This window comes from Styela clava, chromosome 13, assembly GCF_964204865.1.
Source record: "Styela clava chromosome 13, kaStyClav1.hap1.2, whole genome shotgun sequence".
Taxonomy (NCBI): Eukaryota; Metazoa; Chordata; class Ascidiacea; order Stolidobranchia; family Styelidae; genus Styela; species Styela clava.
The window spans coordinates 19,201,605-19,224,317 of NC_135262.1; the positions used below are offsets into that span (position 1 = coordinate 19,201,605).

General features: G+C 38.5%; 1 protein-coding gene across 8 annotated transcripts; it reads right to left on the minus strand.

Annotated features, from left to right (window-relative positions):
• Positions 1 to 3,645: 3,645 nt before the first annotated feature.
• LOC120336622 (solute carrier family 22 member 15-like) lies at positions 3,646 to 21,807 on the minus strand. 8 transcript variants are annotated; one of them, XM_078119547.1, is made up of 15 exons: positions 20,729 to 21,804; positions 19,179 to 19,264; positions 17,144 to 17,395; positions 8,831 to 9,027; positions 8,522 to 8,626; positions 8,212 to 8,344; positions 7,977 to 8,141; positions 7,697 to 7,826; positions 7,292 to 7,395; positions 7,032 to 7,091; positions 6,105 to 6,240; positions 5,751 to 5,891; positions 5,200 to 5,285; positions 4,392 to 4,576; positions 3,646 to 3,895 (listed from the first exon to the last, which is right to left on the minus strand). In XM_078119547.1, the coding sequence occupies exons 4-15, from the start codon at positions 8,921 to 8,923 to the stop codon at positions 3,719 to 3,721; spliced, it is 1,515 nt and encodes a 504-aa protein (XP_077975673.1). In that variant the 5' UTR covers positions 8,924 to 9,027; positions 17,144 to 17,395; positions 19,179 to 19,264; positions 20,729 to 21,804; the 3' UTR covers positions 3,646 to 3,718. The 8 variants fall into 8 exon arrangements, with proteins under 8 accessions (XP_077975673.1, XP_077975672.1, XP_077975675.1 ...); XM_078119546.1 differs by lacking the exon at positions 17,144 to 17,395; XM_078119549.1 differs by lacking the exons at positions 5,751 to 5,891; positions 17,144 to 17,395 and having other exon boundaries at positions 20,729 to 21,807.
• Positions 21,808 to 22,713: the final 906 nt, after the last annotated feature.

The window sequence follows — 22,713 nt, forward strand, 5'->3', positions numbered from 1 at the left end:
AACACTCAATTCTGACGTCATTGTCCGTTAGCCAGGAGTGTATGCTGATTCTCGTGTCTCGTGCGCTGTGCTGTGTAATCGTTTAATTCAGCGACACGCAAATGACGTGTCTTGTCCCAGGCACGTGTTGTGTTACCAGATATTAGAACAGTAAACTGTCACTCTAATATTCGATACGATATTCGAATATTTTTCCCAACCCAATCTAAACTAAAACTTATAACCACGCGGACTGCTGACGAAGCCACCCCCATGAATATTCACAGAAAGTCATAAATGAGGCAGAATCCTGACGCGGGTCGAGTAGGGTCAAAAACTAGTGCCCGAATTTTTTTTCCCAAGTCCGGCTCTTTTTCCGCAACTCAATATCGAGTCATCCAAGGTATTGTCGTTGTACTCTTTTGTCTTCTTTTCCAAAACTAATTGCAAATAGCTTCGGTTTGCTTCGCTCAGTCAATCGCAAAAAAGCTGGTTCAACTTGACATCTGTCAGAATTCTATAAAAACTTAGGAATATCCATTCTTCTAGTGCAGTAATCAGTGGGATTTTACGCGGAATCAGCGTTAAGTTGAACGACTGTGGCAATTCCTCTTGGAATGCTTTGATATTATTTGACAGAATATGCCAAATTTGTACAGGAAATATTTACATTGAACATCTTTGAATTGACGAGGAATCGAAATATTTTGAAAATTTATAGAATCACTCCACTTTGATCAAGACTTCAGTCTCCGATTGATGAATTCTTCATCCCAAGCATCAGATATTGAACTTACAACAGTAGGGGCTTTTCTATTTGTGACTAAACCTGTGAACTCCTGGTGTTCAAGTATGAAGCAATCCTACTTGCTTCCACAGTTCAAGCCCAAGCACTTTTCGCAGTAAATCCCTCGATATCTAAATCAATACTTGTGGCGACACAATGAACGTATATCTTACGTGAAAACTGATTTAGAATTCGAAACCCAGCACCGAGACACGAATATTTATTAAATCTTTATTATTTAAGTCGTTTTGTAAGACTTTAGAAACTTATACGAGCTGCGTGTTCGTTTAGTGCAGTGTTTCCCAACCCGAGTCCGCGGTCTCAAATGAGTACGCGGAGCGTTCGAATGAGTCCGCAACGAGTCGGAAATGTTTTGCGAAACTTAACCATCAGCCAAGTTACGATTCCTGTTAGAATTTACATAAAACATAAAAAGCAAGTTTATTCACTTAACATAAATCAAGTCCATAATTACTGGACCATATACTGGACTTATATTCGAATATTCAACTATTAGAATAGCAATTTACTATTCGAAAATTTGGTAACAGGTGACGCGACAGGTCACTTGCGCGTCGCTTAATCAAACGATTGGATTTCACAATTTACCGTACTTGCGGACGAAAACACGAGTCGGCACAAGCGTGGATAAATATCTAAGTGGTATTCCTCGCGAGCTCGAACAACGAGGTATAATTTTTTTTCTGGTAGGTGTCAATGGCGGCAACCTAAATTTTTCTAAATTGAAAAGCGGCAATACAAATTACTCAAAATAAAAACGGAAATCACCATAAGTTATGTTTTATGATGATCCTCGGTCGATTAAAAACGCTTGCAAATCGCTAATTTGCGGGGGCTATCGTAGTATACTTACCAGGGCATTTTACCTTAGGATTCTTTGCTTTACTGCCTTCGCATTGGTACGTACAGTACTGGAGCGCCATAAGTATTGTACGAACAGCTCAGGATTGTAGAATTCACAAAAATACTAATTAAAACAAAATACGAGAATATCGGTCAGAGACCGAAGACTTATCGATCGAAAGTTAGGGGATTCCCCAAAACAGCGCTCTTACTTCATAGTGACACCTTGTGTCCCATCACTAATTAATTAATACCTCGCTAATTATACGACATAATTCATCCAAAATCAATGGGCTTCTGGTACGACATATAATGAATGCACATGCAAAATCTTGAGCAGATTCAATCTCGCTTTCCTGAGATATCGCGTGCATCTAACAGACAAATACCTATTAACATACTTACCGATTAAAATCGATAAGTAATAATCGGGCACTTTACCACGCATATTTGTGTCCATGGATCGTCATGATATTTTCTGAGTAGTATTTCTTTTATTTCGTCAACACAACCGCAGATTAAAATGACACAACTAATAAATTGATATTAAAGCAAGGCGATAAATCTTTTTTTTACTTGGTTTACTAATATACTTTAATAATATTTTAAATAAGTATTAAATCAAGTTGTACTCTCTGGATATTTATAGCAGATAGTAGGATTTTTCTAACAGCGATAAAAAATTCGCAAGATCGCAAAAAATATGTATCAAAACTAAATACAATAATATCGGTCAGAGACCGAAGACTTATCGATCGAAAAATAGGGGATCCCCAAAACAGCGCTCTTACTCCATAGTGACACCTTGTGTTCCATCACTAATTAATTAATACTTCGCTGATTATACGACATAATTCGCCCAAAATTAAAAGGCTTTTGGTCCGAGATATGATGAGTGTACGCCGTGCATACAGATTCGCTGGACCAACTTCCCCCGATTTGTTTTTGTAACATGGTATAATGTTCACTTAAATCACAATGCATCAAGTTTAAAATTTTTTATTGTCAATACTTGTACGCATATTTCCGATCAAGTCCAACCAAGAGAAGTTTCAATTCCTATTGGTTCATGTTGTCGACCCACTCCACGCAAAAGCTGGAAGTGCGCTATGAGATTATCTGTCGCAATTACAATCCTAGCTTGATTTGCTTCAATATTGGCCAAAGAAATACCCTGCAAGTGAGGTATATATTGATCTCTTTATTCTAGCTGAATGTGGTATGCGTGACCTGATCGCAAACACGTTGTTTAACGTCAATATTGGAATTGTCTATGAGGAATAAAATGTTCGCCAATCTGATCTCCGAAGGTCTGTTATAGGATTTACATATTTATCCCCGGGGGAGGAAAGTTGACAAGACGGCTTAACCATATGGCGAACCACGGCCTCTCGTCCGGTTACCATTCCATGTCGGGTATGGGATTAGTTAGTTACGGTATTTGTTTTCGGTAGCATGGATTTGATGGTAGAGGAAGTCGCGATGAGTCCAGCAATCCTCTTGCACACAATTATCCCCGCATGGGATTCGAACCTGCGAATCCCGCAGAGTAATCAGAGATGTGGTGGCGAGCGTATGATGATCCACAACGCCGCGCCATATTATTATATTTGAGTTGAAAAATTGAGGGCCGCGCTCGTACTGCTTAAAATCATAGCAATAGCGAAATCAGCCATGACATGACCTTTGAAATGCAGTTTGATCTAATTTTCGTATTCTTCTGTTTCTTTCGTGTTATTATTAAAATTGCTATCGTAGTCCGCCTGTACGTTTTATTTGATGATACAGGTCTGCTTGTGTGGGAAGGCTGGGCAACTGCTCTTGGTTATTGACCCATTTCCTTAAATATTCGTTTGTTTTGGTTGGCCGTTGGCGCTTGTTAGCAGTTTGAAGAATAAAACTTGTATATAAAATAAAAATAAATTGAAGAATAAAACTTGTATATAGAATAAAAAAAAAAATAAAAGTTAGTCGTGCCGTTTTTTTCAATTTCGAAAAACAAAAATAAGAAAAAACACGATAAACAATAATTTATTCACGACGATACACAATAACTATATTCAATTAGTGTAGAGGACATAGTCAATGTTAGCATGTTATCGAATTACAACTATTTTCGTCGTTGTCTTCTTCTTGTAGTTCCGCTTCTTCAAAGGTGTTCGGAATTAACTTGGCTCGGGTTTCAGGGAGGAAAGCAGCAAAAACACTGCTCAATAATCCCACAATACCAAAGGCAAGAAATGGGTCATTCGATCCAGAAAACACCTTCAAATGAAAAAGTAATCACAAAACGATAACAAGAGAGCTACGCCTAAATATATGGACACGTCTGTTCGCAGTACAGTACGGTTTCCGTACCGTCAGATCACAGTCTACAAATATATTCACACCAAGCGAAGCAGTACAGTAGGACACAAAATGGCGTCCAATGCCCGCAGAACATTCGGTGACGTCATAGCAAACAAAAACAAATCTCACAGAGCTAACAGAAATATTTGAAATAAATAAAAGTAATAGCCTTCTGGAGAAAAATTCCATCTTTAACCACTAAAAATTTCAAAGCAATTGGTCCAGTGATCAAAGAGAAAAGCGGTTTTTTAATATTTCCACTAGGTGTCCAAAAAGTGTCAAATAACAACAAGAACAAGAACAACATAACGATCGTTATGTCCACTAAACGTGTCCAATAATAACGACAACGATATATTTGTTCCGTTACCTTTCAGATGCTGCACAATAGTACTTCTCATAAAAATCTTACCGCAAGATTTGCTAAAAATGGAGCAATTACACCACCAACTCTTGCCCAGAACGACATTGAGCCCAGTCCAACGTTTCTCACAACTGTTGGAAAGAGTTCTGCAGTATATACGTAAATAAGATCAAAAGCTCCGCAGATTCCCAGTTTTCCGAAAACCAAAAGTGTCAATTCGTAGTTTGAGCGATCTGAATGAAAAACGGTAATTTAATCTTTCTGTTTATCTACATTTATTTCCAGATTTACATTTTAGTAAAGTAATATTATTGTTTTTACCAAAAAAATCTTGGTCGGGTTTGTTGTCGACTGAAACGGGATGGTTTATGAAGGCTGAAGCTCTATGAAAGATCAAAAAATTTTTACGTCTAACGAGAAATAAAAAAATTCATTCAATCGGCTATAGCTAATTCCAGTTAAACAGATTATTTTCCGGTTACAGCAATTTATAATACGTATGTATTATGGTCATTTGAGACAAAATTTACACTATATAATTAAAATACATTTGATCAATTAAAATTGGATTTAACATGGAAGAGCAGTTAATTAAATTGCTCCAACCAGGCCCCGCTTTATGTATTATGTACTTTACTTTCGTCCGAATCTTTAAATGTATTATCATGACAGAATATTTGGCCTGAAATTCTGTTTATGTTATAGAATTTCGTAAACAGCACTTTATTGTGGGTCCGCAAGCATCATTTCGACTTAACGAAAACTGTTCTGTTCAGTAGGCATCCAAGTAATTACATTAAAAAACATATTTTCAAATTTGTAAGGTTGCTATTCTCAGGTAAATATTTGAAATTACCTTGGCCGAAGGAAACGATGTACATGACGAACATACACAGTGCAGCTAAACCCATGAAGCAGACCAGCGTTCGTCTTCTACCAGCCCTGTATTGAGTAAATCGATTAAAACTATATATATATATATGGGGATAAGAATTGAACAAATACAATCAACTGAGTATACTTAGCAACACCTCTTCAATTTCTTGCGTTATATACTAATAATATAGCATTTGCTGCTTATTTTCTATGGATGTGGCCATTTTTTATGGAGTCAAATATATCAGTATATAAATATAATCCCGCGGCCGGTTTATAATTTCACCACGATGCCTTTACTCATTTTCAAGGTCATATGATCTGTTCGTTCATTCACTTTCAACGATTCTCGCTTTATTTTGCGGTTATTTTGTAGGTTAATTTTTACCAGTAGAACGAATAGATGTTTTTTTTTTGTGGACTCATTCAAGTTATCAGCCTGTCAGTCCCAGATATTGACTACGTGATTTTTATGAAAGTTCAAAACAAATGGTGAGTTCGAGATTTTTTCCTGTTATGGTATTGGCTTACCATCTTCTCTCCATAAGATAAATCGTAAAGGGTATTGATGGAAGCTGACTCAATCCCGATATTAAATATGCAACATAAAAATTTGAACTAAAAGATCCAGAACCAAGTGTTATGCCGTAAAATACAAAACTTGCGGTGAACCTGAAAATACAACGTGATTTGAGTCAAGATAGACAAACCTAACCGGATATACAATGAAGACGGATTTCACACATGGCTATTTTTTTATATAAATACTCGAACAATATTTGTCCAATCTATTTCATTTCGGTATAACTCTCATTTAGATTGGTCGTATAGATACACCTTACGGATGTTATTATGTCAAGTTTAGCTATGCAAAATTATACATACCATTGTAAACTTAAAATGGCTGCTCTGTATCGCAATACAGGTTTTCTTATCAAATCTATAATTGAGCCTTCCTCGTCTCTTGAGGCATCTTGCTCTTGTTGTGCATATTCATAATTTTGTTGTAGCATTAGACGATCTAGTGAAATATAACCTTTAAAGTTTAGTAGGAACTTTTAAGTTTCGTAGGAACAAGTTACACAACTTTAGCTTCCAAGAACAACTTCGTTGTGTCATATCATTTTCTCAGAAATTTTAAACACATCCCATCCGCACGACGTACATAATTACCCGTATAGAGTTAATTAATAAGAGTTTCTGTTCATGGCGTGAATCACGAGGTCACGTTTTCAATGTTAATTCGTTATTTGATCAACGTACATATATACCGTTCAATAGATTTTCAATGTGAGCCGATTCTAGTTTTAAGAAGTTTTAAAATTGTATTCTGTATATCGTGAAAAACTACGAATGAAATCAAATAGAGGTTTTAACGTCTATTCATTCGCGTGGGTGTTGAGAGGTAAAGCGTGGGCTTAAGATTACGAGTCAGAGTAGGTCAACGACACTCTGGTCAGTCAATCCTGGGGATTCTGTTTAATCCCTACATTTGCAACTGTTCAGCAATTCTGTCCTATGATGTAAATGTTTCTTTTGGGAAGTTAAAAATATAATATCTTGACATTCATTCAAGTGTTCATCTAGATCTGACTTCATCCAGGAACGGTATTTAAAACGAGTTTAAAATAATTCCATCTCGTGCCTTCATTGACGTTTTCATCTCTATTGATGTCGACATTGGCAAGATAGCTGTTCTAAAATCTTCTGGAGCTGGTTAGAAGATTCTGTGTTTGTGAATTTCATTTGTGAGAATGTTTTAAAAAAAACGTATATCTAGAATTATTTAATCCGCGTTTGATATATACGTACTTTCATTTTGATGTCCCTCATCTTGGCGTTCTTTCGCGTTCCCCGGCAGAAGAGCATATTCTTAATATATTAATAATAATTATCAAGCGTTATTGAAATATTAGAATCATATTATAGGAGAATTTACGTATCAGCAATTACACATGTAATTTACTTTTTGTTTTTCGTAAGCAAATATCTTTGAGTGATATTCAAATTTGCGGGCATCCAAAATATTTGTTCATAATCACATATATATATATATATATAATATAAAATACCTGTGTGGGGCGATCCATTCCACCTTGATAGTTTTTGCATCACTTCTTCTGCGCTGTCTGGTTTACCGCGAGACAACAGCCAACGCGGCGACTCTGGGACAATGCTGAAAGGTGTTAAGCTAAATTTCTGCATCAATTTCATGTAATATGCACTTAAACTTTACTAATGTATGGACTAGCAGTATTGAAAATATTGGCATTTCGACAGAACTAGCACGGGATATATAAATATTTCACAATGCTATATCCAATTCACCATCGTTAAATAATACAAAAAATTAAACATCCTCGATATGAAAGCTTGAGATCCATTCGCTTTCCCTCGGACTTTGCCATATTTTATCAATATTGAGAAAATGCGATTTATATCTTCAAATATATTCACTAACGTATTTTTTCACTTACTATAAAAAAACAAATCCAAGAATTCCAGGTATAGTTGTAATAAAATACATTTGTCTCCAACTAGGATAAAGATAGGCAACCCATAGAAACGCTAACATATTTGCGGTGAATCCTATTGCACCGAGAGCACCTGAAAATAGATTCATTCAGTCATATAGCTGTTGTCGAGCTTATGGGTTTTTGCAATTATTATTTATTCATTTTGGATTAAAATCATATGAAAGTCATATAAGCAATTCCTGTTGTACCAGTAAATGGAATTGGAGTCATTTGTACTCACCGTTCAGGACCCAAAGCTTCGATCCCGTAGTTTCTTGTATAAGTATAGTTGTCACAACACTTAAACCGCCAACAAGGAAGCCTGATATAGCTCTACATACTGCAAATTGTTGCCAATTTTGACAAAATCCAGTGATAACTTGAAATATCAGAACTAATATGTATCCTGAAAATATATTTCAAATGCTCTTTTTAATTACTTTAAAATCGCAGAAGTCGCAAATAAATTTTCTCACCTATAACCGAAATTTTCTTTCTTCCATAGCGATCGGATAATTGTCCAAAAACGATAGTCCCAGGCATAAAACCTACGTAAAAAATTGATTGAAGGAAGCCTGGTATCCAACTGCGATCTTCAGTTAAATCCCACTAAAGTATTTTTGCAATAAAGAAAGCATAACGACTAACTATAGTGATTTCGAATATTAGTTGAAAATCAAATTTTACATAACATGATCCCAAAATACGTGAATTACTAAATCAATGTATATAAAAAAAAACGGGAAATCCCTAGATTGTTCACTTAATAAAATGAAACTACGTTACCTGGGACACAATGGTTTCTGCGCCCTGAGCGTGTGGATTGTCATCAAAGGCTGTCGACGGCGCAGCAGAAAACACCAATAAAATCACATCAGGGGGTTTCGACAACTAAATAATAAAAAATAATTATACTTTGTCAGATTTTTGTTTAAAATATTCATTACTATGCGATTTTGTATTGTTTAGTATATATACGATTCTATATTTTTGCCAATACTTGCTACTAATTATGCAATGCTTTGTTAGATTTAAGTTATTGAAGTCTCAATTGAAAATCCTACAGCTATTCGCAAATGACTATATTTTTCTTACCGAAAAAAGGAAAGCCAACGAAGAGAGAAAAATATACGCTCGACTGGAGACCGACCCCACTTCATTATTAAGAGTTCCATCAATATTATTCATCAAATATATATATTAGTATTTATAGTATCAATTTTACCACTCTTAACTGCCTTTATGTCTGCATATACATGGCAAGGTTTCAGCACCAGAGTTTGAAATTAAACCTGAAGGTAAATGAAAATAACATTTATAGTATAGTGCAATTTTGTACTTCTGCATACTATTTCAACATATCTATAATGATATTTTTGCTATCTTAGCTGGTATGAAAAATCTTTTCAACTTCAGTTGCTAATACCTCCACGAATACTCTATCAATTTATCTGATCATTACAATGACAGTGAAACGTTAAGATTTTTGTTCAGCCGCCGCTGGTAAACACCATTTCCCAGAAAACTGGCGGGCCAATCGGGCCGAAACTTGGCATGTAGCGGGAGGTAGTTACCAAACGAACACAGAAAATTTTTGGGAGCGATCGGGCCAAAGGAAGTGGGCCAAAACGGGATTTTAGGGGCCCAAGGCTGCTGATTGGTCAATCGGCTGTCCATCAAGTCACGCAAGAGTGAGTTTGGGGTTTAGAGGCCGTTTAGCTGTGTTTCCGGGGTCAGAAAGCGTTTGCCCGAGTATTGGGAATTTTTCCAAGTATAATTGGGGGTGGGGGCAGTGCCACCACCCCCCCAGTGATGAGAAAACGTGTGGAAAGCCACGCCCACTTATGTAATATGGTTTTTGGGCTATTAGGAGCACTTGGAATTGGTTTTTGGGCAAAGTGATGCTTAAATCCCAAAGGGACTAATATATAGAATATTTCACCACCTTAATCTTGGGACTTCCCCCTCCCAATCGCCCTCCAGTGGCGTAAGAAGGTTGCGCACATAAAAATGAAGCTATCGAGAAATAAAATAGATAGGTATGTTGGGAAAATTTAGTTTAATGCTTTTTTCAAGAAATTTTTTTTCTCTCACTCCCCAGTCATGGTCTAGTGATTTTGGCCTATTGCAGGCCTCTGAAAGGACCTATTAAGAAAGTAAAGGCATGGGCATGTTTAGAAAAATTATTTGAATCTATTTTGAAAGAAATTTTATTTCCTCATCTTCTCGGTCACGCTCCAGTGATTTTACGTTATATCTCGAGAATGGTGGAAGGTAGAGGTGCCATATTTGGGTCATACAAGGTAGTTGAGGTCTAGTTTGTGTCAAAAAAAATTCGTCACGGTTGAGTGATCACGGACCTTAAAATTGGAAAAATTCGACTCCGATTAAGGGTGATCAGTTTATTACAGGGCATTTGAACTTCTTAATAGACTAGAGGGGTCGGGGGCACAGCGCTGGACGAATTTTCGCCATTCGTCCGGCGCAACGACCCGGGTCCTCCAACAAACTTCAAACAAACATCTGCTTCTTAATTTACTAAAAATATTTCAACACATTTCCCCTCGCGGGTAGCGTAGCGACCTCCCCTGGATGGTTAGGCAAGGAAAAGCACTATAGTGCGTCATGCACAGTATAGATCAGAATTCGTTGCACGAAAGACTAGTCCAGAGTATGTTAGGGCAGACCCTACGAGTTACCATTTCCCAGAAAACTGGCGGGCCGATGGGGTTGAAACTTTGCATGTATCGGGGGACACTTACCAAACGAACACAGAAAATTTTTCAGAACGATCGGGCCATAGGAAGTGGGCCAAAACGGTAATTTAGTGGCCCGGAGCTGCTGATTGGTCAATCGGCTGTCCATCAAGTCACGCAAGAGTGGGTTTGGGGTTTAGAGGCCGTTTAGCTCCGTTTCCGGGGCCAGAAAGCGTTTGCCCGAGTATTAGGAATTTATCCAAGTATAATTGGGGGTGGGGGCACCGCCACCGCCCCCTCAATGGTGAGAAAACGTGTGGAAAGCCACGCCCACTTAGGTAATATGGTTTTTGGGCGAATAGGAGCACTTGGAATCGGTTTTCGGGCAAAGCGATGCATAAATATCGAAGGGACTAATTAATAGAATATATCACCACCCGAACTTTGGGGATTCCCCGTCCCCGTAACGGTCCAGTGAGTTCGGAATGTTGCGCTTAAGAATTGAGATATTGAGAAAAAAAAATACATAGGTAGGTTGAGAAAGTTTAGTTTAATACTTTTTTCAAGAAATTTTTTTGCTCCCGTGCCTCCGTCACGGTCTAGTGATTTTGGCCTTTTGCCGGCTTCAGAGAGGTCTTATCAAGAATCTAAAGGCATGGGCATGATCAGAAAAATCATTCCAATCACGTATCAGCAAAAAAAATTTTCTAGTAGCCTTCAGTAACGGTCCAGTGATTTTCTGCCATATCTCGAGAACGGTAATAGACAGGGGTCTCATATTTGGGTCATACAAGGTAGTTGGAGTAAAGTTTATGCCTATAAAATTTCGTCACGGTCGAGTGATCACGGACCTCAAAATTGATAAAAATCGACATCCATCAAGAGTGATCAGTTTATGACGTGTTATTTAACCTACTGAATGAACTAAAGTGGCTGGGGGCTACGCGCCGGACGAATTTCCGCCATTCGTCCGGCGCAACGACCCTGGTGCATCCAACAAACTCATAATGAAACATACGCTCGTTTATACTAAAATATCTCCCTTACATTTCCCCTCGCGGGTAGCGCAGCGACCGTCCCTGGATGGGATCCCGCCGTCTCTTTCAATGCAGCGATAGCTGCCACAAAAACCAGGCACCACGGGCCAGGATGATTAGGTTGTGTATACAGAATAGGGGTACAACAGGGTATGTTACGGAGTTCCGCAAGTGCTAGAGACTCGCCGGTGGTGTCAAAAGATGGGGGACGATCCCAAACTACTAATTAAAATTTTTCAGCACGATCGGGCCAGAGGAAGTTGGTCAAATAGGGCATTTAGTGGCCCAAAATCTAGGATGTGTGACATTGCTATTTCCATGCTGTCAATCAAGTCACGCTAGAGTGATTTTGGGGTTTAGAAGCCGTTTAGCTGCGTTTCCGGGCCGGGAAACGGTTTGCCCGGGTATTGGGAATTTTTCCAAACATGTTTGGGGGTGGGGGAAGTGCCCCCGCCCCCCCAGTGACGAGAAAACGTGTAGAAAGCCACGCCCACTTAGGTAATATGGTTTTTGGGCGATTAGGAGCACTTGGAATCGGTTTTCGGGCAAAGTGATGCATAAATATCGAAGGGACTAATTAATAGAATATATTACCACCCCAACTTTGGGGATTCCCCTACCACGTAACGGTCCAGTGACTTCGGAACGTTGCGCTTGGGAATTGAGATATTGAGAAAAAAAAATACATAGGTAGGTTGAGAAAGTTTAGTTTAATACTTTTTTCAAGGAATTTTTTTGCTCCCGTGCCTCCGTCACGGTCTAGTGATTTTGGCCTTTTGCCGGCTGTTGAGAGTTCCTATCCAGAATCTAAAGGCATGGGCATGATCAGAAAAATTATTCCAATCAGGTATTAGCGGAATTTTTTTTCCCGTAGGCTTCAGTTACGGTCCAGTAATTTTAGGCCATATCTCGAGAACGGTGATAGATAGGGGTCTCGTATTTGGGTTATAGAAGCTAGTTGGAGTGTAGTTTATGCCTATAAAATTTCGTCACGGTCGAGTGATCACGGACCTTAAAATTGATAAAAGTAGACTCCCGGTCATACAAACAGTACTGTTTATGTTAGGGGGGGGTAAATGGCGTCGGTCGGATCATGCCGCGATCCGTCCGACGCAACGGATGGCGGCCAGAGCGTCACGGACATACCCGTCATGGTCCCGAACCAACCATTTGTGCGCCCGCGGCCCCCTCGCGGCTGCCGCAGGCAGACGTCTATTCTGGATGGTCAGGCAACCCGAGAGCACGTAAGTGCGAAAGCACAGTCTGAATCAAAAATCGTTGCACAGAGTGCAAACTGCTGGTATGAAGTATATTCTCAGAGAGGGTGTGATTCTCAGTTTCCCAGGAAACTGCCGGGCCGATCGGGACGAAACTTGGCATGTAGGTCGGGGATAGTGTCGTGATAACCCGGAAAATTTTTCAGAACGATCGGGCCCAAGGAAGTGGGTCAAAACGGGCTTTTAGTGGCCCGAGGCCTCTGATTGGTCAATAAGCTGTCAATCAAGTAACGCTAGAGTGATTTTGGGGTTTAGAAGCCGTTTAGCTCCGTTTTCGGGGCCAAAAAGCGTTTGCCCGAGTATTGGGAATTTATCCAAGTGATGTTGGGGGTGGGGGCACTGCCACCGCCCCCCCAGTGGTGAGAAAACGTATGTAAAGCCACGCCCACTTGAGTAATATGGTTTTAGGGCTGTTAGGAGCACTTGGAATTGGTTTTTGGGCAAAGTGAAGCTTGGATCTCAAAGGGACTAATATATAGAATATTTCACCACCTGAACTTTGGGAATTCCCCCTCCCAATCGCCCTCCAGTGGCGTAAGAAGGTTGCGCACCTGAAAGTGAAGCTATCGAGAAATAGAATAGATAGGTATGTTGGGAAAAATTAGTTTAACACGTTTTTCAAGAAATTATTTTTCTCTTACCCCCCAGTCATGGTCTAGTGATTTTGGCTTATTGCAGGCCTCTGAAAGGACTTATTAAGAAAGTGAAGGCATGGGCATGTTTAGAAAATTTATTCGAATCTATTTTAAAAGAAATTTTATTTCTCCAGCTCTTCAGTCACGCCCCAGTGATTTTACGCTATATCTCGAGAATGGTAGAAGGTAGAGGTGCCATATTTGGGTCATACAAGGTAGTTGAGGTCTAGTTTGTGTCAAAAAAAATTCGTCACGGTTGAGTGATCACGGACCTTAAAATTGGAAAAATTCGACTCCGGTTAGGGGTGATTAGTTTATTACAGGGTATTTGAACTTCTTAACGGACTAGAGGTGTCGGGGGCACAGCGCCGGACGAATTTTCGTCATTCGTCCGGCGCAACGACCCGGGACCTCCAACAAACTTCAAACAAACATATGCTTTTTAATTTACTAAAAATATTTCCATACATTTCCCCTCGCGGGTAGCGTAGCGACCTTCCCCTGGATGGTAAGGCAACCTGAAAGCACGCAAGTGCGAAAGCACAGTCTGAATCAAAAATCGTTGCACAGAGTGCAAACTGCTGGTATGAAGTATATTCTCAGAGAGGGTGTGATTCTCAGTTTCCCAGGAAACTGCCGGGCCGATCGGGACGAAACTTGGCATGTAGGTCGGGGATAGTGTCGTGATAACCCGGAAAATTTTTCAGAACGATCGGGCCAAAGGAAGTGGGTCAAAACGGGCTTTTAGTGGCCCGAGGCTTCTGATTGGTCAATAAGCTGTCAATCAAGTAACGCTAGAGTGATTTTGGGGGTTAGAGGCCGTTTAGCTCCGTTTTCGGGGCCAAAAAGCGTTTGCCCGAGTATTGGGAATTTATCCAAGTGATGTTGGGGGTGGGGGCACTGCCACCGCCCCCCCAGTGGTGAGAAAACGTATGTAAAGCCACGCCCACTTGAGTAATATGGTTTTTGGGCTATTAGGAGCACTTGGAATTGGTTTTTGGGCAAAATGACGCTTAGATCTCAAAGGGACTAATATGTAGAATATTTCACCACCTGAACTTTGGGAATTCCCCCTCCCAATCGCCCTCCAGTGGCGTAAGAAGGTTGCGCACCCGAAAGTGAAGCTATCGAGAAATAGAATGGATAGGTATGTTGGGAAAAATTAGTTTAACGCGTTTTTCAAGAAAATATTTTTCTCTTACCCCCCAGTCATGGTCTAGTGATTTTGGCTTATTGCAGGCCTCTGAAAGGACTTATTAAGAAAGTAAAGGCATGGGCATGTTCAGAAAATTTATTCGAATCTATTTTGAAAGAAATTTTATTTCACCAGCTCCTCAGTCACGCTCCAGTGATTTTACGCTATATCTCGAGAATGGTAGAAGGTAGAGGTGCCATATTTGGGTCATACAAGGTAGTTGAGGTCTAGTTTATGTCAGAAAAAATTCGTCACGGTTGAGTGATCACGAACCTTAAAATTGGAAAAATTCGACTCCTGTTAGGGGTGATTAGTTTATTACAGGGTATTTGAACTTCTTAACGGACTAGAGGTGTCGGGGGCACAGCGCCGGACGAATTTCCGTCATTCGTCCGGCGCAACGACCCGGGACCTCCAACAAACTTCAAACAAACATATGCTTCTTAATTTACTAAAAATATTTCCATACATTTCCCCTCGCGGGTAGCGCAGCGACCTTCCCCTGGATGGTAAGGCAAGTATATAGCAGTTTAGTGCTATAGCACAGTATGGATCAGAATTCGTTGCACGAAAGGACTGGTATAAAGTATATTTGCTAAGGGCCTACGGGTTACCATTTCGAGAAAAACTGGCGGGCCGATTGGGACAAAATTTGGCATGTAGGTCGGGGACAGTGTCGGTATAACGCAGAAAATTTTTGGGAACGATCGGGCCAGAGGAAAAGGGCCAAAACGGGCTTTTAGGGGCTCAAGGCTGTTTATTGGTCAATCAGCTGTCAATCAAGTCACGTTACAGTGATTTTGGTGTTTAGAGGCCGTTTAGCTTCGTTTCCGGGGCCAGAAAGCGTTTGCCCGAGTATTGGGAATTTATACAAGTACTATTGGGGGTGGGGGCACTGCCACCACCCCCCCAGTGGTGAGAAAACGTGTGAAAAGCCACGCCCACTTAAGCAATAGGGTTTTGGGGCGATTAGGAGCACTTGGAATCGGTTTTTGGGCAAATTGATGCATAAATATCGAAGGGACTAATTAATAGAATATATTACCACCCGAACTTTGGGGATTCCCCTTCCCCGTAACGGTCCAGTGAGTTCGGAATGTTGCGCTTAAGATTTGAGATATTGAGAGAAAAAAATACATAGGTAGGTTGAGAAAAATTAGTTTAATACTTTTTTCAAGGAATATTTTTCCTCTCATGCCTCCGTCACGGTCTAGTGATTTTGGCCTTTAGCCGGCTTCAGAGAGATCTTATCAAGAATCTGAAGGCATGGGCATGATCGGAAAAATCATTCGAATCAGTTTTAGGTAGAATTTTTTTTCTCCCACATGTCAGTCACGCTCCAGTGATTTTAGGTCATATCTCGAGAATGGTAATAGATGGGGATGTAATATTTGGGCCATACAAGGTATATAAAGTGAAGATAATGACAAAAAAATTTCGCCACGGTTGAGTGAACACGGACCCTAAAATTGATAGAAATCGATTTCCATTAAGAGTGATCAGTTTATGACGTATTATTTAAACTACTTAATGGACTAAAGTGGCTGGGGGCAGTGCGCCGGACGAATTTCCGCCATTCGTCCGGCGCAACGACCCCGGTGCAACCATCAAATTCATTATATAACATCCGCTTTTTTATACTCAAATCTTTTCCTTACATTTCCCTCGCGGGTAGCGTAGCGACCTTCCCCTGGATCCTGAAATATCGTTGCCTTCGACTCCAACACGTATTCTAGAAAATTACGCATAATTGCACTAAATAGTAGGCTACGGTTGAAATGACGTAAAGTCGGGAGGTAGACGACGGCGATTCAGAACGACCAAAGTAGCAATTCTTGCAAGGTATATGGATCGGTTGTCGTAAATAAAATGAGAAGTATAGAAAAAATTCTGAATGTAGTTGGATCTGTTTACAAAAGAGCTTATTGTATTTTATCGTTGTTGGGTTTTCTATTTTTGGTAAGTTAATTTCATATATGTGTATTGGTCGGAAAAACATTAAGACAGGGTTTCAAGTTTGATGAAAAAGAAAAATGACTCTGTATGTATGCATAGCAATGTCATTTTATATATCAAATAGGTGATATTTCACTGGCACAGCACAAGCAACAGGGGCAAATTGTAACTACTAACGATTAAGTTTAACAAACTAAAATTCAACGATAGTTTTAAAATATTTTTTAAGCTAGCGAAGCTTCCAGATCTTAACCTATATCAAATGCCAGACTGTTGGGTTGGACTTAGAGATGAAGACGCATCAAGTGAACGCACTCCTGTGTAATCATAGTGTAATTAATTATATCGTTTATATTCATTTGTAAATAACCGATAAACAGCTTGGTCTTGCCGAAAAGGGTGTGGGTGGGATTGGAAGGTACCCGGTTGATGAAATACATCCCGAACCTTGAGTACACGGAAAAAATATTGCAATATTGACATTTGTTCAGCAGGCAAAATATATAGTTACGAACACTAGAGCAGCAGCGTACAAATCCCGCCCACATCGCTTCATCGAACTGTCGAGCCCGCCGCAAACTGATTTTAAGTGGGGTTTTGTTCAAGTATTACCTGCTTTAGAGCGTGTTGTTATGATGGTCTTCGCATTGGCAAATAGCTTACAGCCTTATTACCGATTTAAAGCAAGCTATTTACAATGCAAGATCTTTTCATGGTTACAATCCTGGATATACTTCAAACCCAAAATGGCTTGGTTTCCAAGTTGATCCGGGATATCATGGAACTTCGAAACCGCAGTTTTTCCACGTTGCTGATTTGTTTGAAGCGGTTGTTACTCCAAGTTATGTTACCCACGGAGAAGAGCTGAATTTTACATGGAATATAAATTTTGCCTTTAGATGTAGGAAGAAGTAATTTACTTGTGAGTCACAGGCTGCGCAATTTAACGGGGTGAGCATGGCCAAACACAACAGCAATAAAATAAATCTCCACCTAACCACTAAAATTTGTATATATAAAAAGTTTTCAATGATCAATAACTTGTTCAGGACTCATATGAAGAGGTATGCGTAATACCATAAAGTGGATTTCGTTATTTACTCTAATTGCATATTTAATTCTCACGCTATCTGACCAACGTTCTTATAAGAAGATTGTTGTTTGTTTATAATCGGCTTCGAAATAGCATTGTGTCTTTATTGTCTATACAGCGATTCTCATAGTGTTACAAAAATTAAATTTAGTTATTTCTGTTGCAGTGCTCTACACTTTGAACTAGAGATCTACCGATGTCAATGAAAAGGCTGATACCGATATTTGGAATTGTCGACATCAGCGATATTCTAATAACACGTAATTTACATCAATGTAAATACAATTTTGTTGAGTGGTCGAAACGGGACAAAATATTTGTCTGCGAATAGTATTTACAGTGAACATTATTTCTTCTAAAGCAGCGCTTATCCCAAAAACTTCAAATCCTTTTTTTTATTCAAATGTATCAATGATGTGTCACTAGACTCACTTCTATTGGTTTATTAAAATACTTGAACCAAGTGCATCGTAATATGCATTTTATCTTTGTAGGTATGCAAAGATGATTAGCACTCCCATTAGGCAAATTATAGCAGACATTTCGTTGTGCACAAGCGCACCACGCAATGAACATCTATGGGCAATCACCCAACCACTATACTAACTGTAATGAATTGAATGAGGCAGTAAATGACGCATGCATGTTCCACGCCCACCCACTATAATAACTCATAGTTCAAAGCATACTGGATGAGATCAGAGAGCTGCATATATCGGTTCATTTTTAAGCCGATATCGAAAAAATGGCCGATACCGATACATTGGTACATTTTTACGTCGGACTCTACTGTATATCATTATTCGTTATTTTCCTTTGTGTGTGTGATCGCCGATTATCGTCAAGCAACAGTGGATTGCGTCTGTCTTACTGCATTTGTTATTAGATGTTTCGAGTATAAGTTCAATAATTATCTTGTTCTTGAAATTATATTGAACGATTGCGCAGATCCAATCCACAGTCGCTTCCATGACCTTTTTCACAAAATTTGGGCGGCAAATCAGAATTCCATTTCCTGAATCCCATTAGAAAATTTCGCCATGTAAGCAGTGCCATACAAATGCAAGTTTCGAAATCCTGGCACGAAAAAGTAGCGTTGCAAGTGAGGCTCATTTAGTTGTCAGTGAGACTTAGTTTTGGCGTTTATATGAGGATTCGAAAGGTGCGTGTTCTCTATGATTGGTCACTTTGTAATGTTAGAATTTGTTAGCTCCTTCAATTCAGTTATTATAGTGACTGTATTATTCAATATTTTTTATTGTGATTTTTCTCTGCATTCGCTCACATGCATTGTCCTACCTTCAGCGCTACCAAATCGCACACTTGCCATGAAAACCAGACTGACTAGAATCCGATTCAGCAAAGGTATTTCCATGGTAAATATGTGAAATGCGTGTAAACATGTAATTGCACTATTGGGTCATCCGAAGAAAGATTCGATGACCCAATAAATATTGACTATTCTAACAGATAGGCTATCTATTGTGTGCGCATCCAAATCATAAATATAAGTCACACAATTGATAAGATAAAAATCATAAAAGCTCCACTTACCCAGTCAGCTTACATGTGTAATGATCTAATCTAACAGAGTGGAGCTAGATCAATGCCGCAAGACACCCAAACACACTCTTTGGCTACTGAAATAAAAGTAATTTTCATATTTATTCTGGGAGAGAGGAAAGGGAATAAGATGGCTTAATCATATGGCAAAAAAAAACACAGCCTCTTGTCCGGTTACAAGTCCAGGTCAGGTACGGAAATAGTCAGTTATTTGTTTTCGGATGTATGGACATTCCGCTGTCCAGACTGACATAACGACATAGTCTACTAAACCTGGTGAACCTAGTAAATATTTTTAAGTTTCCACAAAATCAAATGCTAAATCACTCACCAAATAAAGTGTAAAAGCATATTTTTATGAAACCACACAATACATTATTTCGAGAAGTGAGTATTCGTGATAGTAGATTATTCAGTTCTGGCCATCCCTACCAATAACACTTTTTAATACCAACGACTTGCTTAGACAGAGATGTGACATGCCATGCAGCATATTGTTGGATAAACATAACTAAGGTTACAAAATAACTATAACAGAGCAGAAAAGCCTGAAAAGATGATTTAAAAGCCCTGCTTTTGCATCTACATTTGCTAAAAAAGCCTTCATAACATTGAAAAATACAGACCCTGAGCTACTCATTTTTAGTATAAATATTCAAAAACAAAATTTTTATTTTGCTTTGCAGGCTTGCAGCACAAACTCGACAAAATATTCATACACAGGGTTGGTTTTATGCTTTCCCTTTCTTTAAATCTTAATACTTCTAACAGAAAACTGCTGTTACAGCCTGTAACCAATTTGAATCACGAGATCCAGAGTTTCGAGGATAAAGAGCCATCTACGGTGTTTAAATGACTGTCGATAAATTTGTTTGTAACTTTGCAATTCATTGTATTTCTGAGGGGTAATGATAATGTATGAGGTACTGTAAGGGGTCGACAGTATAAAAAAGTTCGAGAAGCGCTGTTATAGAAGACTATTATTTCAAGGAATCCTTGACAACCTGGAGAAACGTTATTTTTATACAGTTTCACGAACTTATACGATATTTTTAAAAATGCTTCTCACTACTGTCACTCCAAGAGATTATTCATTTTTGGGCATTGCCTTTGAATACTTGAAGCTTACCCTTTATTAAGAACTTTTATATATAGTTTTCTTTTTAATTATTTGCACCGAACTATATATGAACAAGAATGTCATATTATTAAACGATGCGGATACTGCTGTCTTAATTAGCAATAGGTAACTTACTTACAAAGAAGCTCAGTATGCTAGGATCAGCAATCACCAAAAAAATTTTTTATGACTTTCAAAATCAAGGATTTAGACAAGGATAGCTTTTTTGTGACGATAGATCTATCACATGGTTACCATTATTAAGTTGTATTTTTTTCCCAACCAAATAAACATCTTGAATACTAAACTGCCTTAGCATATATATGTTTAATTTCTGGATGACCTGAATTATATTTCTAATTTTCTACAGCTAGAGATATTTTAGACTTTAGGGAAAGTAGAATATAAAAGTTCTACTTACATCAAAGTGTAGATGCAAACTAAGAATGATATACGCTCCAAATAAATTGCCCACAATATTTTCATCATGAAATGAATGTCTGTATAAAAAATAAAACGACAAGTGTTAAATTTGAGAACCAGTGAAGTGAATATTGATAAAAAAGCTACCGCATTGAAAAAATAGAATCCGCAAATAAATTGATTTTAAGATTATGGAGATGAGTAATCGTCAACTACTTTTAAACGCAGAGGTTTTCAATCGGGGTTTGCAGTGATCTAGGGTTCCGCAAGTGCCCATTAAAAACCGAGAGTTTATTTTATTGTATGTATTATAACTAATGGGTCTGTCACTAATATTGAACTTGCTGCATTAAAGATCATATTGTTTTGTCAGTATTAGGTTTCAAGTCATAAGACACCCATTAATATATATATATCATAATATACAACATATTATTGATTGCATTTTTCAGCATATTTTCATTTCAAATTCCAGACTTTTCAGGTTGTTGAAAATTGAAGTGGGAAATTTCTACAGAAAAAAGTTGACTAAACAATCTTTAGTAGGCTCGTATTGACTTAAATTTTTATTGCCCGGATTCTATATGCAGTGCACAACCTAATATCATATATCCTAAATATGAGTGCAATAACAAAATAATATAAATAAATAATAATAACATAATCTCATTCTACGTAATACCAAGTTCACTTGTCATCTCATAGTCTAATTATGGATCCCAGTCTTTCTATTCTTGCAAATTTGACAGATTTGAGATGTATTATCGCTGTTGGGTCACCCAAACCTATTTTTGTTTGATGTTAGCCAAAGGGTCTAAGCCAGTGGTTCTCAAACTTTTTGAGCGCGCCACCGTTTGACCGCCACCGTTACAAACTTCGCGCTCTCCTCCCTTTTGCATTGAAAAAATGCTTTTGTGATGAGCATGTTGCTTTATATTAAGATGGCGCTGTAAGAGTGTTGGTCTCATAGCGTTATTGCTCTGATTGTTTAGGCATAAAACTTATAGAGTACGACTTCGCCATTCACAGTCGTATGTATATTTTATCGACACAATCGCAGATTTAGTTTATCACAAATAATAACGAAACCATTTTAAATATGTATATAGATCATGAATTGACAGAAAAACCATTAAATAATAATATCTGTTGAAAAAGTCGGCTCTTTTAACAAGTTGCGTAATCTCGACAACTGACTCAAGAGCGTGTGAAGAATATGTATTTTTGATTTACCAATATACTTTATATTATTTTCTTTTTACTAAGTTAAATATTCTTTCCGTGACTTTATACCAGATCTTTTTAACGACGATAATGAATTCGCATGAGCGCAATACATATCAAAACTTAATATAATTGGGCGGTTGATCTCGCATTATTATGTCCGCGGATTGGAGTGGTATTTTAGATCGGTAATGAGTTTATTTTGTCATGAGTCGCCGCAAAGGCGAGTTACCTTGAACACAAATGTAGTAAAATAGAGATTAATAGATTGAAAATTTGGGGGCAGAAAAATTTATTATTAGAAAAAGCCGGCATTTTGAACAAACGCGATCGTTTCAGAAGAAGTTGCATGAAAATTTTCGATGCCATCTTGTGTCCTCTCGCGCCCCCCCTGATAGCATTTATTCATTTCGGGTCTAGCCCAAACTTATTTTTGTTTGATCCTAGCCCAAGGGTCTAAGCCAAAACTTATTTCTGTTGGGTCTAGCCCAAACTTATTTTTGTTTGATCCTAGCCCAAGGGTCTAAGCCAAAACTTATTTCTGTTGGGTCTAGCCCAAACTTATTTTTGTTTGATCCTAGCCCAAAGGTCTAAGCCAAAACTTATTGCTGTTGGGTCTAGCCCAAACATATTTTTAACTGATCCTAGCCCAAGCCAAAATTTATTTATTTCGGGTCTAGCCCAAACTTATTTTTGTTTGATCCTAGCCCAAGGGTCTAAGCCAAAACTTATTTCTGTTGGGTCTAGCCCAAATTTATT

Excerpts from the sequence above, each read along its gene's own strand:
- LOC120336622 (XM_078119546.1), bottom strand. The coding sequence starts at position 8,923 with ATGAATAATATTGATGGAACTCTTAATAATGAAGTGGGGTCGGTCTCC. Across the intron at positions 7,827-7,976 it reads GAAGCTTTGGGTCCTGAACG|GTGCTCTCGGTGCAATAGGA; the intron begins GTGAGTACAAAT and ends ATCTATTTTCAG. Across the intron at positions 4,577-5,199 it reads CATCGTTTCCTTCGGCCAAG|ATCGCTCAAACTACGAATTG; the intron begins GTAATTTCAAAT and ends TTTTTCATTCAG.